General features: G+C 41.3%; 1 protein-coding gene across 4 annotated transcripts in view; it reads right to left on the minus strand.

The window, feature by feature from the left end:
- Nucleotides 1-17,067, minus strand: part of PLD5 (phospholipase D family member 5) — a 423,767-nt gene that overhangs the window by 167,352 nt on the left and 239,348 nt on the right. For all 4 annotated transcript variants that reach the window (XM_086694252.1, XM_086694254.1, XM_086694255.1 and 1 more), the window contains one exon: nucleotides 49-160. In XM_086694252.1, the coding sequence (XP_086550378.1) occupies nucleotides 49-160 (112 nt within the window). The remainder of the gene's footprint in view (nucleotides 1-48; nucleotides 161-17,067) is intronic.

Below are 17,067 nucleotides of genomic sequence, written 5' to 3' on the forward strand. Positions count from 1 at the left end.
CTTAACAGAATCCCTAGGGGTAGAGTAGCATAGCAACCTTGGCCTTACCCTTTAATCTCAAGGCTTCTAATACCTTTGAGTCAGCTGTTACATCACTCACTAGCTTGATTTCGATATTTTGCGAAGTCAGTTGGAGCAGCTTTTCGAAGAGACGTTGACCCTAGGAAAAAATATTCAGAGACAAGGAAAGTCAGAAGCCCTGCACGTATGCTATTTTAATCAGGTATAAATAAACTTATTAAAAATTGAAATTATTCATTCAAATTTTAAAAGGCAAGCACTTCAGCAACTGATACTCATGTAAAATTGTTTCAAAAGAGTTACATAAACACAGTAGTAGCAGACACAGATTATGCTTTCTTGAGTGCTATGCAACCCAACAATTCTTGCCATCATAATTTTTTTTTTTTTTAATTTTTTTTTAAGTTTATTTATTTTTGAGACAGAGAGAGACAGAGCATGAACGGGGGAGGGGCAGAGAGAGAGGGAGACACAGAATCGGAAACAGGCTCCAGGCTCTGAGCCATCAGCCCGACGTGGGGCTCGAACTCACGGACCGTGAGATCGTGACCTGAGCGGAAGTCGGACGCTTAACCGACTGAGCCACCCAGGCGCCCCATCATAATTTCGACGCTACAGGGCAAATCTACCCTTCTTTTACTTTTTCATGAATTCTGCATTACCTACGCATGAAGGGGCAGCAGAAAATATTAGACAGTTGTGTTTGGGCCGAGACAGACCTGGATGCAAGCTGGTTTTCCAGTTTATAAATTGGGTTTCTGAATCTCACTAATCTCCAGCTTCTTCCTCAGTAAAATGCACATAATATTAATATTTACCATAGAAGGTTTTTGTGAGAATTAAAGGCATTAGTCATAGGTAACTACCCTTCCAGTGGGAGCTCTTATGGGGAAAGTCAGGGTGATTTCTCCGTGATTTGCCTGAATTCCTGTTCTGGTTTAAAACCTGTCTGACTGGGGGCGCCTGGGTGGCTTGGTCGGTTAAGCATCCGACTTCGGCTCAGGTCACGATCTCACGGTCGGTGAGTTCGAGCCCCGAGTCGGGCTCTGGGCTGACAGCTCAGAGCCTGGAGCCTGTTTCAGATTCTGTGTCTCCCTCTCTCTCTGCTCCTCCCCTGTTCATGCTCTGTCTCTCTCTGTCTCAAAAATGAATAAACGTTAAAAAAAAAAATTAAAAAAAAAAAAACCTGTCTGACTGAATCCAACTAATGTTCTTCCTAGCACTCTGTAATTACTAGCACAATCTAAAACTGATGAAACAAAAATACAAAATAAAAAGTAAAGGTTTTGCTTCTGTAAGATTTTCACAAGCATTAAATTTTTATTGTAAGTTTTACTCTCCAGGAGCCTCTGAGTAGAGGTTGGTCTATAGCCATCGTATCATCTCAGGGAGTGGACTGCAAGCCTGTCCTATTTATTTCCCCTTGTGTGTGTTCATAGATTCCCTCTCCTTATCATAAAAGGAAACGGTCTTCTTTTATTGATTTTTCAGATCTTTGTTATTCAGCCACAAACTCAAATGCCTTCCGGGGTCAGACAGGCAATAAGGCTTTGCTTTTAATGGCCCCCAAGTGGCAAAGTCTTATCCTGCTTTGATAAGAATGGGCCATTAATGGGGCGTCTGGGTGGCTCAGTCACCCCATCCAGCTCAGGTCACGATCTTGAGGTTCTTGAGTTTGAGCATTGGGCTCTGTGCTGACAGCTCGGAGCCTGGAGCCTGCTTCAGATTCTGTGTCTCCCTTGCTCTCTGCCCCTCCCCTGCTCATCCTCTCTCTCAAAAATAAATAAACATTAAAGAAAAAAAAGAATGGACCATTACTAATGATTACGTACAGAGGATGGAGACTGAGAACGCAGAACGGAGGAAATGTGGATGTCGTGTGTGATTCCTGCAGTTCAGCCTCAGAAAACAGAGAAGCCAAAGATCAAAGCTTAAAGCTTTGGAGGGTAAGGAGGAGGGAGCTAGGGCCGCCTGGCAGGCAGGAGTGTCTGGCATAAATGGGTGTTGTACCCCACGGCAGGCAGAGAGGTTTCCGTTTCCTTTAACTAAGTGTGCTGACATAGGTTGCCAAAGGTGGAGCTCATGGAATTACTCTGCACCCAGAGCCTGGAGGCAGGCTCACAGCAGACCAGGTTTCCTAGGAGGCACTGAATGAGGGCAGCGGACTGTTGTCAACTGCTAATTTAAAAGAGGTGGAGTGGGGAGTGAGAGAGAGAAACATATGGAGAGACAGAGGACAGAAGAAAGAAAACAGGCTGACTTGCAGATTGCAGGGTCCATGTAGATTTCAGGTTTATTGCACAGAGATAAGGGGCTGGGCAGTGAGAAGCTCAGATACAGGCCAGAGGGACATCCAGGTGGGGGGGCTCTGTGGTTCTCCTGCAGGGTTATCAACAAGATGACCTTCCTCATCAGCTCTGGCTCTCCACTGACGTGCACTACAATCTTGTCACACACCCTGGGATGCTTGGTGATGTCTGCATGGTCCAGATTTCTGGAGCCCAGACTCATGGTCATCATATAGTCATACAGATTATTTGTACTTTTCCCCTTCACACAGAGAAAAGGCTTATATGCTTTGTGTTTGATGAGACTCACCAGTAACGAGCTGGTATTTTTACACAAATGCTTTTTTTTTTTTTTTTTTTTTTGGTTCTTAGTTCACAATGTATTTAGTACAAATGAAACATAGGAGATCTTCTAACCTATCTGTATTTCTGGCTCTGTGCCTTAAACTGATTCCCACTGTATTATTTTTGTGAACACCAGAAATCTCAAACATGGATGAAAATAGAAACTCCCAAATCTACAGATACTGGCAGACTGTCATTAAATAAAGCTTATTTTTACTGTTAGTATGTGCTGATTACTTACACCAAGGATTCTTAAAATTGTTAATTATAGTGCTTATTGTAATGAACTTGGGCCTGGGGGGAACTTCTCTGTTTTCAGTGTCTTACCTTCCTATCCTATCCACACATTCTGGCTAAGACATCAGAATGTAGTAACAAAGGTGTGAAACATCTTCTCCATGCCGAGATCTGTAGTAAGGGCTACTGTTTTCTGAGTTAAATCTACTCACTGTATTGTTATAAAGGAACACAAAAGCCCCTTGGTTTTTAAACATCAGTATGGTTAACTCTCAAACAACACAGGTTTGAGCTGCACAAGTCCACTTGTACTCGGATTTTTTTTGACAAATATTGCACAGTCCTGTATATGTGTTTTCTCATCCTTATGATTTTCCTAATAACATTTTCCTAGTTTACTTTATTATTCACATAACATACAAAATATGTGCTAATTGGCTATTTATGTTATCAGTCGGATCTCTGATCGACAGGAGGCTATTAGTATCAAAGTTTTGGGGAATCAAAAGTTTATGTCGATTTTCAACTATGCAGGGGGTTGGTACCCTATTAACCCCTGTTGTTCAAGGGTCAACCAATTTAAAAACTTGCCCTTCCTGGTGAGAAACAGTAGGCCACATTTCAAAATTAAATGAATCCTCTTAAAGATGTCAGTGGCTCAGGCATGTTGAGCAGTTTAAGCCAATTAAGCCCAGGCAGCCTGCCTAGAGATTGGAGTATGAAGTATTGAGGGGGATTAGTTAACCACCCAATACTGTCCCTCCTTTACCTAAAAGGAAGAAGCCACTAATAATCTGATAAAGTCAAATATCAGTGCATTTAAGGGGCCCAACAAGAGAAAAGATGCTTGAACACAGCGGGCATTTGATGAAACCAACAACTCAAGAACGAACTAGAGCTAAAACACAGTGTAAGTATTCAAGGACAGGTAAGCATGGCTGGGACTAACACTCTATGATTTTAGAAGTAAATTAGAGTAATAATTAAAGAACAGCATAGCCACTGTTGTGACCCAAATCATTGATCTGAAGACCTCAAGGAAGAAATACCTCAAAGTGCACACACATACGCATGCACACACACGAAAACATAAGGGTGACAAGGGAAGAAAAGGGTGACAGATAAATTGAGGATATATAACATATGGCTAATAGGTGTATTGGAAGACAAAAAGAGGTAAAAAGAATAAGCTTTCAAGTAACAGAAGAAAAATTGTCCTACCTGAGGCAAGACCTAAACCTACATGTTTTTTTTTTAAATATGAAATTTATTGTCAAATTGGTTTCCATACAATACCCAGTGCTCATTCCAACAGGTGCCTTCCTCAATACCCATCACCCACTCTTCCCTCCCCCCCACCCCCCATCAATGCTCAGCTTGTTCTCAGTTTTTAAGATAAACCTACATGTTGAAAAGATAATTGAAGATGAAGGTAAATGCAGTGCGGAAAGACACATTTAGGTACATTCCGTGACACTGATCAGTAGCAAAGAGAAAGAGAAATTCTTAAAAACCGGCCAAAAACAAAACAAAAACAAAAGCTACCTATCAAGCAAAATGGATCAGACTGGCATGGAGCCAACCATTTGCAACACTAAGTTGGTACATGGTGGCTACAGACTGTAAAAGAAAAAATGACTAAAGCAAAGGAATGCTTTACTCAAAAATTTTACCCACCAGGGTGAAAAAAAGAAATATTTGCAGATATATACAGATTTAGAAACTATATTACCTACATAACCCATATGAAGGACATATTCAAGGAAAGAATCTAATTAAACAGTAAAGGACACTAATCACCATCAAGGAGGATGAAAAGGATAAGAGACAAGTGATGAGCAAGATGATATGGATTATGTGTTTGATGTACCTGGTAAATAAAGATTCTTGACATAGAAGACACACATTACAGGGGAAGGTCTACTGTTCTACTGAGAATCTATTATGTGATTCTCAGTGGGAGGCACTATTACCCTAAAGGGGATGAGTTTGTTCACTGTGTGCATGTGTGTGTAAGTTATTCTTTTTATAAATAAAACACAGATATATATACAATAAATATGCAACATATCTGTGGTATTAAAATCTCATGGTTGGGGGGGGTGCAGGTTTAGGGAAAAAAACGTCTAAAAAGTCTCCTTAGTAAGGTGATAGAAAAAAGAAGATTGAGAAACACTGGTCTACAACAAACAGGATAAAGAATCTCAGTAAAAATTAGAATGAGAGTTGGGAGGGCTTAAAAGAGCTAGATGAGAAAGAGTAGGCAATTATTCTGTGATGGCACAATTTATGGAGCAGTGACAGTTATAAATTGGTATGTACCAAACAACATGGCATCTAAATATATAAAGCAAAGGCTAACAGTAATGCAATTAAAACACTACAACAATATAATACTTCAAAATATGTCTTTGACAAGTGGGTGACCTAAAAAGGAATAAATGAGAATATATGAAAATTAAATAATATTATCAATAAACTTGATTAGGTATATACATTTATACATATTTCTCATTTTATATATGAAACTCCTCAAAACAATCGTTTGCTTGTCTGTAGAACATCATGAAAATCTGTTCTGTAACTGCCATTAAGAAAATTTGAACAAGGGGTGCCTGGGTGGCTCAGTCAGTTAAGTGTTTGACTCTTGATTTTGGCTCAGGGCATGATCTCACAGTTCGGTTTGTGGGTTTGAGCCCCGTGTTGGGCTCTGTGGTGATACTGTGGAGCCCGCTTGGGATTCGCTCTCTGCCCCTCCCTGCTTGCACACTTACTGTTTCTTGCCCTCTCTCAAAATAAATAAACTTACCTTTATATATATTTACATAGATTTTTTTAAAAACGAAAGAAAACCTGAACAAAGTTTAAAGAAGATATTCTACCAGCTTCATTCTTTGATCATAATCCAAGAAAATGAGAAACAGACAATTAACAAGCAACACATAAAACAAATCATATCTACTTGAAAATTTAACTTACTCAGATTATCTGTACATCATAGGAGAAAAGAAAAGTGAATTTCTGTATTCTCTGGAAAGCTATAAATAGGTGGGTACTTCAGAGCAAAACCATGAAATGAGGCAATATCTGGTGTCAGGGAAATTTATAACCGTAAATGTCTACAGCTTTATAAGAAATATAAAGTCATGCATAGGAATGGATAAACACAGAAGGGAACTTAATAGAGAATCCAGAAATGGTGCACACAGGATTACATCAATAACAAAGGCACTGTTTTAATTCAGTCTGAAAAAGATAAAGTGGTTAAATCTGGCACAATTGAAAAGACCCCTGTATTACACCACTTAGAAAAATATGTTTTCAGGAAAAATAAAAACATATCAATACTTTTAAGAAAATCTATGCAAGCATGGACAGGTATGTTCCATCTTCAAGTAGGGCAGACCTTAGCCAAGCTATAGGAGGCTAAATAATGGTCCCCAAAATGTCAGGTCCTAATCTGGAGTCTGCAAATTTTATCTTATTTGGAAATAGAATCTTCGCAGGTACGATTAAAGATTTCGAGATGAGGTTATCCTGGATTATTATCTGAGAAGGTCCTAAATGTAATCAGTGTACTTGTAGGAGAAAGGCAGAGGGGCAGAAGGGATTGGACACACCCAGGGGAGGCTGCCACTTGGAGACAGGGCAGAGGTGTTTGGAGATGCCAGCCTTGGAGACTGGAGGGATAGAGCCACCAGCTAAGGGGCGCTGGCAGCTGCCAGAAACTGGAAGGGGTGAGAAGGGTTCTCTCCCAGTAGTGGGGGCTGCTGGAGCCTCAGGACAGAGCACTGCTCTGCTCTGACACCTAGGTTTCAGCCCAGGGAAACTGATTTCAGACTTCGGCCCTCCGGAACCAGGAGAAAAGAAATTTCTGTTGTTTTAAGCCATCTGTCTGTGGTGCTTTGTTGCTCTGGCCACAGGAAGCTAATACACAAGCTAGCTACATAGCCGCAATAAAAGATATACAGAATTACCAAAGTTAAAAAATTATACAGAAAAAGATACCACAAAGTAAGTGCAGAAACAGCAAAAATTTGGAATAGTTGCTATGTAGATGAGAAGAAGGGAGGGCCTGATAGCTGTACTCTACAAAAATGTATACAAATTAATAAGAAAAGACCAAAAGCCCAATCAAAGTTGGGCAAAGTGTGGCTATTGAACATGAAGGATCCTTCATGTAGCCAAAGAAATCACAATGCAAAGCAATATGGACATCTCTCTTTGTAAGCAGGAGACTGGAAAATATTTATGAGTGGCAACCTTTACTCCCATCGATGATTTGGGGACAGGGCATTCTAACATTGCTGCCTTCCACTCAGTAACCCCACAACTAGAATGCATCCCAAAGACACATAAGCACCAAAATGTGTGTGTGTGTGTGTGTGTGTGTGTGTGTGTGTGTGTGTGTGTGTGATTATATATCTTAGGTATGCTGTTACCCACTGATGCACACATATATACACACATACATGTACACATGTGTCTATATGTGCACATAAAGTTTCAATCAAAGTATAAAAGGGTGGATGACTGATATTAAACGATTGATGACACAGTTACTAGAAAACAAGACTAGGATTTATCTTAAGCCATGATGTCCTTTTAAAGCAATACACTTGCCTTGATTTTTTTCTTTCTTTTTTTATATGAAATTTATTGTCAAATTGGTTTCCATACAACACCCAGTGCTCATCCCAACAGGTGCCCTCCTCAATACCCATCACCCACCCTCCCCTCCTTCCCACCCCCCATCAACCCTCAGTTTGTTCTCAGTTTTTAATAGTCTCTTATGGTTTGGCTCCCTCCCTCTCTTTTTTCTTTTTTGATTTTTTTCTTTAATTTATGATTTAAGAGACAAAACCATATATGCATGGATCCCGTCTTGACTCAACTTCCTATTTATTTAGCCAATTAATTCAATTATCTTCAAGATTGATCACTTATTTACTTACTATCTTTGTTGAAATTTTCAGCACTAAATAGCTGAAAATTTTTTTCATTTATTTTTAAGTTTATTTATTTTTGAGACAAAGACGGCATGCACGGGGGAGGGGCAGACAGAGAGGGAGAGAGAGAATCCCAAGCAGGCTGCACATTGTCAGCACAGAGCTTGACTCAGGGCTCGAACTCACAAAACTGTGAAATCATGACCTAAGCCAAAACCAACTGAGTTCTAACCAACTTAGCCACCCAGGTGCCCTTCTTTTTTTCACTGAGAAAAATTACTGAAATTTTATTTACTTACTATACTTACTGAAATATATAAAGATTGCCAGGGATATAAATATATTATTTGTACATTTGTCATCATCAGCTTTTATTCTCAAATAAAAGGACCCCCAGAACAGAGAGAAGTGTCTTTTAAGCAATTTCATTCAACACATTTACTGGATGCTTGCTAAGTGCCAGGACCTTCATTAAGTGCTGGAGATAAATGATAAGTAGGTGAATACAGCCCAGTGTGTCAGATGTCAGGGTCGAGACCTAGAGACAACGCAGCAGGGGCACTAATAACCCTAAGGCACAGCCTAAGGCACACAGGAAAAGTTCCCCAAAGGAGGGGAGGAAAGAAAAGAATGTTCCAGGTGGAGACCTGAGGCCTGAGAACTAAGTAGGAGGGTCTCGTGAGCCTGGGCGGAATTTGGTCCATGTCTGGAAAGCTCCGTGGATCTCCAGAGGATTTTACATACGGAAGCACATCATTGAATTTCTGTTCTAAAAGAAAATTTTGACTGCAAATCGGAGAAGGACGGGTACAGGGCAGGGCTGGAGGCCGAACACAGCAATCAAGTCAGTATGTGGTCCGGTGAGAGACACGGAGTTGTGTCAGTGGCAGCCGGAACGACGGAAAGATCTCATGTGTCGCCAAGATGGCACAGTGACAGACTCCATGGCGAGGTGTGGGCTTGCGGGAGACAGCCCAGCCAGGAAAGGTGGGCCAGAGGCCCCAGCAGCTCTCTGGACGTGTCTGCGGGACATGGAATTCCTCATCTGAAGGGAGAAGATGCTGGCCTAGGAATCAGCTCACCAGTGTCCTGAGGTCATGGATCAGTCACAGCTTTGGGAAGTCAGTGCCATCGGCCCCCCAGCTGAGTGGAGAACACTCGTTTTGTGGGCCAGGAGCAGCAAGCATCACCCGCCTGATGCCAGGGGTGAGGATCTGCTATGCAGGCATGCAGCCTGCCGGTCCATTCATTAACCCAGGTTCCATCCCACTAAGGGGCTTAATTATTCTGAACAGTTCCTCATCAAGGCCTTGCCTAACGATGGTAAGATATGCAGACAGTGGGTAGCAGCACAGCCACCCTTCCTCAGGGGCAGATAGATGAAGAGACACGAATGAGCTCATCCTACCAATCATGGGCCACGAAACAACAAGGGATTAATACCAGCAGTGGCATGTTTGAAACAGGGACCTAGGCTCTGAATTCCTACAGTAGCTGGAAAGTAGCTTTGGGGTTCTCCAGCCTTCACTCCGGCTGCAAAGGGCAGGGGGACAAGGTCATCTTGGCAGTGTGATCGGTTGTGTCCAGAAAAGTGTGGACGGCACGGCTTGTCAGCACCGCTGTGCAGAAAAGGCGGGTGTGATGGGCAAGGGAGGGACGCACGGCATATGCCAGATACTCCAGCTCTCAAACAGTCACTTGTTCTGAGGGGACAGCGGGCCCCACATTGAAAGGAGACAGGATTCCTTCAGATCCTTACTCGTGACAACCCAGCTCCCCCTGTAACATAACCATGAGGGTGTCCTACACGTTCCCTGAAAATCCCTCCATCTAAAGAAAGAAGCCCAGCCTCCTTAGCCCTCTGACCCTACCTTTTCTATTTTTTTTAAAGATATTTATTTATTTTGGGGGACAGCGCAAGCAGGGTAGGGGTAGAGAGAGGTGGATAGAGGATCTGAATCAGGCCCTACACTGACAGGCTGACAGCAGTGAACCCGATGTGGGGCTCGAACTCACGAACCGTGAGATCATGATGAGGTCGGATGCTCAACTGACGAAGTCACCTGGGTGCCCCATGACCCCACTTCTAAGAACTGACCCCAGGTGAATGAGCAAAAAGAAAATGTTTTTGCACAGAGATATTTATAGTAGCAAAATTTATTCAGAAAGAGGAAAATTAAGAAAAAATAGATTAAATGTCCAATAATAAGGAGTTCTATAAATTTAATCTGGTCCATCTACAAACTTGGATATTATACAGCCAATTTAAAATAACGTTTACCAATAACATGAGAAAGCACTTCCAGTGTAATGTCAAGATCAAAATTAAGATATAAACTTTGCATAATATGAGCATATGTATGTACTTATGCATAAAATACCAAACTTAAAAAAAGTTTTATTGATGGTCACATGGATGATTTTGTTTTTCTTTATTTCTCTGTAGTTTCCAAATTTTCTATAGTGAGAAGCTATTTCTATTATAATGAGAAAAAAAAAATCCAACTGATTCTTTCTAAAATGAAGTTGCAAAAACATAAACTGGCCATACACAGGAAATGCAGCAAGGAGGTCTAGACACAAAACAATCAAGGCTTTTAGGTAAACAAAACTAAGATAAGACAATTTTAAGAAAAAAACATTATTTAATCCAAATAACTGGGAAGAGTATCTTTGGGTTCATGATTTATTCATGCCTATATGATTGGATTTTAAAAGAATCACAGAGGTTAAACTCTCGCTAATCATAGTGCTTATGAGTTTATATCAGAATGATGATTTCCCTTGGAAATATATTGGAAAGCAAGCAACAGCATAATTAGGATTGCTCAACAGATGGGGAAACAGAAGCACAGTGAAGCAGCAGGAAGTTACCAAGAAAGAACAGCACCAAGGGAGAACCAGAAGCCATAGGAGCCAGAGAGCTCGCTGGGCCACCAAGAGCCAAGGACAGCCTTCCCGGCCTGCTTGGTGCTGCTTTAGCATTCCGCATTGCCAACGGTGGTTTCTCCAGCAACTCCACTATACTTTGAGTTCCACAAGGGGTGGGGACCACTGCTTATTTGGTTTCACATCTCCAGCAAACAGCGCGGTACCTTACTAATTATCTGTGCAATAAAGGCACACACAAAATCGCTTTGTGGCCACATTTCAAATGCAAGAATGCTAATTTATAAGCATCTGCTGAGTGTTGACTTTGTGGAAGAGGGAAAAAGATGCTACTTTGCAAGAAGGAGACATCCTTTCCATCAGGTGATGCTATTTTCATGCCGACACTGAACACCGGGAGCTTGACTGAAATAATATTTAGCCTAGAGATGAGAGGGCTGAAGAGGGATCTACTGTTTCCAATCCCAAGGCAACTACTGGGCTCCCTTCTCTTCCTGACCACATGCTAGACAATAAAGCTACAGGAATAAACATGGCACGTGGCCTGGAGTCCAGAACGGTGTGGAATATTCCAGTAGAAGTTGCCACCATTTTATATCATCACTGAGAGAACAACTGGAATTAACGGGGTTTGTTCATCATGTTACTGAAACACAGAACATTGGATGACAATCCTGGTGGGAAGACACCAATGTGGCCCAGCCGTCAAATCTAGAAGCATCAAATCACTGTTTATTTTAGGCAGTTCTTTTAGGCAGTGATACTCAATCCTGGCTGCCTAACAGAACCACCATTATAACAGTGTCAAAGCCTGGCCCCCTCCCCAGACACTCTAATTTTAGTGTTTTGGGGTGACCTGGGCATCTATATGTTCCAGAAGCTTTCCTGGTGATTCTGACAGGTAGTCATGGTTGAACACTGCCCTACTGGGGGAGGAGGGGGAGAATCTACCTGAAAACATGTACACATTTCGCTTTCTTCTTTCTTCACCGAAACCCCGAAGAACTTGAATTAGTATCCTGAGTAGAATTATCTCAACCCCCTTGAACAGAAGTTGAGAATGTGACAGGCATCTTAAAGTTATTCCCGCTCTCAGGTTACATAGAAAGCAGGCATCCACTAAGTAAATGTACAACTAAATGTCCTGCACCAGGAAAACAAAAATGAAAGTGAAAACAGAAACTCTCTTTTATGAGCTACATTATTTGTTGTTTTACAAACATTATCTAAATCAGATTTACAAACCCATCCAAAGAGACTGGCATTATTATACCCATTTTATAGATGAGTTAATTGAGGATCAGATTGGTCATGACATTTACCTAACGTGGCCACAACTACTAAACTACTGGTCATGTCACACAGATTTGCCGCCAAACCCTGTGATCTTTCCACTAGATTATGTGCCTCCTGAAGAATGCTGCTGATTTGTCTTTTCTACAAAATCAAACTCTGAGAACTGAAAATAAACAAAATAATGAATTCTAAACTGAGCCAAAAAACAGAGCATTAGTATGCATCCTAATCTTGTTTCCATTCATTTATACATGTTGTATTTTTCTCTCTAGCCCTGTAAAAACATACAAAACAGACAAGAGTTGGCCATGATATAGTAGAAACGCATGCAAGCCCTCAGATCCGCCTCAAAACAAGGGATAAAATGTGTGTTCTTCGTGTTGAATAGGAATATGCCACTTTCTCTGGCTGTCTCACACCAAGTTACTAGTTACAAGGCACCAACCTCTTAATTGCAACAGGCTCAAAGAATTTCAGTTACTTAAAGAATCCAGTCTCCACCAACCACACTCCTCTCCTTTCAGACATAGTAAAAAGCAGGAACTGTTGTAATTCTATTTTTCCTAGATAACAAAAAAAAAAAAAACAGTAAAAAAAGAAATTCTTATTAAATATTATGATGAGGCTGCGAGATTTTTGGGTACCTTTCTCAGACTTTCACACTGGCAAAAACAGGATTCTCTTGGTTCCAGAAATACCCCTGTGTTGCAAAGTGGACACTGTTTGTCTACACGATCAATGAATGAACAGCGTCCTTCACCAGACTTGGGGGAGGGAGTGGACCTGCCTTGGGACAGGAGGGGTGGAACGAAAGGAAGAATGGAAAGATGGTGGAGACTGGAGAACACAGAGCCATAGCTGACCCCTCCAGACTGCAGGCTTCCTAGGAGGCCTCGAAACACAGCGATTCTAATAGAAAATGTTAATAATGCTATTTACGAAAAAGTCGCGAACATAGCTATAAAAAACATGCAACAAGGAAGAGGTTTCCAAGTTAGGTAAAGCGAAAGCCTTTGTCTGTTGGTTAACCTACATCTATAGAGTCAGTTAGGAAGAATACTGCTAGCAAGGAATGAGTGGTCTAGAAGATGTGACCCATGCGAGTCACACTCACATGCAGCTGCCTTGCCCATGACAGCAAGGTGTGGCCCACCAGCATCAAGGGGAGATCTCTCAATGTTGCCTGGGTATAGGAGTCTTCAACTTAAAACAAAAACAAGGAGGGGGCACCTGGGTGGCTCAGTTGGTTAAGTATCTGACTTCAGCTCAGGTCACGATCTCATGGTTCGTGGTTCGAGGACGTTTGGCTCTGAGCTGATGGTGTGGAGCCTGCTTGGAGCCTTCTCTCTCTCTCCTTCTCTCTCTGCCCCTTCCCCACTTGCTCTCTCTTTCTCTCTCAAAATAAATAAACTTTAAAAACAAAACAAAATAAATAAAACCAAACAAGGAGCAGAAAACTAGCCAATTGACCAACCAACAAAAATCAGAAATGGCTATAGGTTTGAGAAGACCACATTACTTCCATGGATTCAAGATTTAAGATGTCAGGGTCCAGAGATACATGTGTATATGTGTGCACACGCGCATGGATGAGTGTAGATAAGCAGATGGGTGATAGCAAGACTTTGCGTAGCTGTGTGTTTGTGTAAAGACTTGTGCTTAAAAAATGGAAGTTACAGTAATTTGCATAATCCTTATCTACCCAGAGCTTTACATTTAAAAAAATTTTTTAATGTTTATTTATTTTTGAGAGAGAGAGAGCGCGCGCAAGTTGGGGCAGAAGAGAGAGGGAGACACAGATTCCAAAGTAGGCTCCAGGCTCTGAGCTATCGGCACAGAGCCCGATGCGGGGCTCAAACTCATGAACTGCGAGATCATGGCCTGAGCCGAAATCAGATGCTCAACCAGCTGAGCCACCCAGGCATCCCAAGCTTTACATTTTCAGAAATGATATATTTCTTTCTTAATTTTACTTGGTAACCACCCCAGTTTCCAGCACAGTGAAAAGCACATAATAAGAACTCATTATTTGTTAGTAAAATTAAACTGATTGGAATGAGAGTTGCAGTGTGTACACAAATAACATTCGTGAGAATAAACACATAATAAGATGGCCAAACACTGTTCTGTACCCTTCACAGATCTTAACTAGTGTGATCTGTACAACTAACGAGATATGTTGTACGCTCTATGACCCTGATGTTGCTGCTGAGGAAATCGAGGCCTACAGAGTTCAGCATCTCACTCAAAGTCACAAGGCTGATAAAAGTAGATAAAGAATTAAGTAGATAAAAAGGAACCTGAGCTACCCCTTCCTCACTCACCTCTAGAGTCTGCCTACCAACCACAGTGTAGAGACAGGAGCCTGGCTTGTGTTCCCCCAAACCACCCGTGGATCACTGAACTTTCATTCATGTTACTCATGAAATTGAGCGAATACCATTACATTTTCTAAATCATAATTTTTCAAAATTGTGATGTCTCATCAATTGGCAATCATGACTCACTGCCGATGAATAACTAATTGATTTCACATAAATGCATCTCTTAAAGATTCAGTTGTGGGAGCTCATTAATTATTTTGTTTGGTTTCTCACAGTGAACTCACAGAGAACAGGTTTGTTTGTCCCCCCACCCCTCCCCCAGTGAATTAGGTAGCTCTGAAATCAAGTCACATTTCCTGTCTTTTCCTGAATAGTCTTGATTTCATAAATCCCCATCATTTTATCCTATAAATTAGGAATCCCATTGTCCTAAAAATTTCAGTATTTCAGGGTCTAAACTCACCATCTGGACAGAAAGAAACAAAATCCTTTGCCCAATTTAAAATTTTCATTAAATTTTAAAATATGGTAACCATGGAACTATAGACCTCACTAGCCCTTGCCATCCATGGTTTCATACAGAGAAAAGTTACCCACCAATTCTTTCCACACATAAAGAAGCAAATAAACACAACACCCAAGTGCGAGATGGAAAAGACAAGATGAATTTTTCAGGGTAGGAATTAAAACAGCAACCTTTTGGGACTACAGATTGAAAATGCATTTTTAATGAATGTGTCTGTTTCCACACACACACACACGGCTGGCATTTATCATCCTGGTGATAACGACCATCACTCAGTCTTATAAAATTGCTTCTCATCCAGAAAAGACACAGAGGCCATGTGCCACGTTTATCTGTGTCTCTTTTCTGCCGAGCTGGGGCCTGCCTGACACCAGCTGACCATTCCTCAGGGCGTACCTCATTCCTTACATTTGTATTATAATAAGTAGATGGGCCCACTCTCAGTTGTCCTGTTTATCTTTGGGTCATTTGTGGTTTCCACATTGGACTTCTCAGACTCTGTCTGACTATTTTACTACTCTTAAAACTATTTTCTTTTAAAAAATGTATTAGTGGAAAATAAGCTGTGAACTGGGCCAATTTTCATTATACTAGAACATCTTAAAAAATTTTTTTTAGGGACCCCTAGGTGGCTCAGTCAGTTAAACGGCCGACTTTGGCTCAGGTCACGATCTCACGGTTTGTGAGTTCAAGTCCTGCAACGGGCTCTGTGCTGACAGATGAGGGCCTGGCGCCTGCTTCGGATTCTGTGTCTCCCTCTCTCTCTGCCCCTGCTCCGGTCATGCTCTGTCTCTCAAAAATAAATAAATGTTTAAAAATATTTAAATGTGTTCACTTGGGTAATTAGGGTGTGCTTTTGTGTGTGTGTGTGTGCAATAAGCCAAGCAATGACTACATTCCAATATTTATAAGGTCTTGGTAAAAATAAAAGCATGCTCACAGGTCCAAAGATTGGTCACACAAACTCTGAAATAATTTTTTTTTTTTTGCCAATTTTAAATAGTTGTACTTAGAACATTGCATTTCCTACTTACAATACTGAGCTTATAAAGTACAATGAGATTTCTTTTCCCTGTGCACATATTACAGATTCACATATCAAGAATGCTCTGCTATTTACTACAGCAGCTCAACCTGAAAGCTGCCATGAATTTGCTACAAATTTGTGTCCTTCAGTGTTTTGTGTGGAACAATGCTAAATGTCAAATCCAGAGTCTGGAAACTCCTATTGTATTTGAAAGATGAGATTGGGTAAAATTTCATTCAAAATAGGCTTTCAGCCAGTACCTTTGTTTTTCGGGAATGGTAACACTTAATACCCTGAAGAGAACAGAATCTGGGTCCTTAAAGTGTACCTAAAGAGAAACAGTTGGTAGTAAAGACCAGGTTTCCAGGACCTGGTCCCTTGCCCCGCTCCCGACCTCTGCACAATTACCCTCTGTTGTCAGGATGGGAGGGGAGGACAGAAGGGAACCAGCTTCTTGCAAAATAATCTTTAAGCCCAAGGGGTACTTGGGTGGCTCAGTCAGTGTAAGCATCTGACTTTGGCTCAGGCCATTATCTTGCAGTTTGTGAGTTCAATCCCTGAATTGGGCTGTCTGCTTGAGCATAGAGTCTGCTTTGGATCCTCTCCCTCCCTCTCTCTCTCTCTGCCCCTCCCCTACTCTCTCTCTCTTTTCCAAATATAAATAAAAATTAAAAAAAAAAAAGCCCAAGACATATGGTATTTAGACAAGTTCTTCTGGGTCCCTTTACAAACCGCTCGAGTGGTTGAGGATTGCATGAGGGAAGGTGAGAAATGGAGCCAGTCAGGCACCAAGCATCATTTCTATGCCATAGGCTCGCTCTCTCTTTTTTATGGATTTTTGTCTTTTATGATTTCCCTATTCATCTTAGTGCAATAGATTCAACTCTGCTAGCATGTCAGCTCCAAGGAAGGGATCTTGAGTTTGTCCGCTGGTGTATCCCATACGCCCTAAACAGGGCCTGCACACGGGAGACCTCAGTCATATTTGACTGCTTGCTTTCCTCCTTTGTCTCCCAACAGGGTCAAATGCGATCACTTTGAAGACACAAATACCTTGAAAATACGTTATAAATCTAGGAACTTCCCTTTCATTTATACTTTCTGTCTCCAGGCTGATGCCTGGGTTGAGTTGCCAGCATGCAAACCTGTTTGTAGACTCATGTTT

This window comes from Puma concolor, chromosome E4 (genome assembly GCF_028749965.1).
Source record: "Puma concolor isolate L17-30 chromosome E4, mPumCon1.1.hap2, whole genome shotgun sequence".
Lineage (NCBI taxonomy): Eukaryota > Metazoa > Chordata > Mammalia > Carnivora > Felidae > Puma > Puma concolor.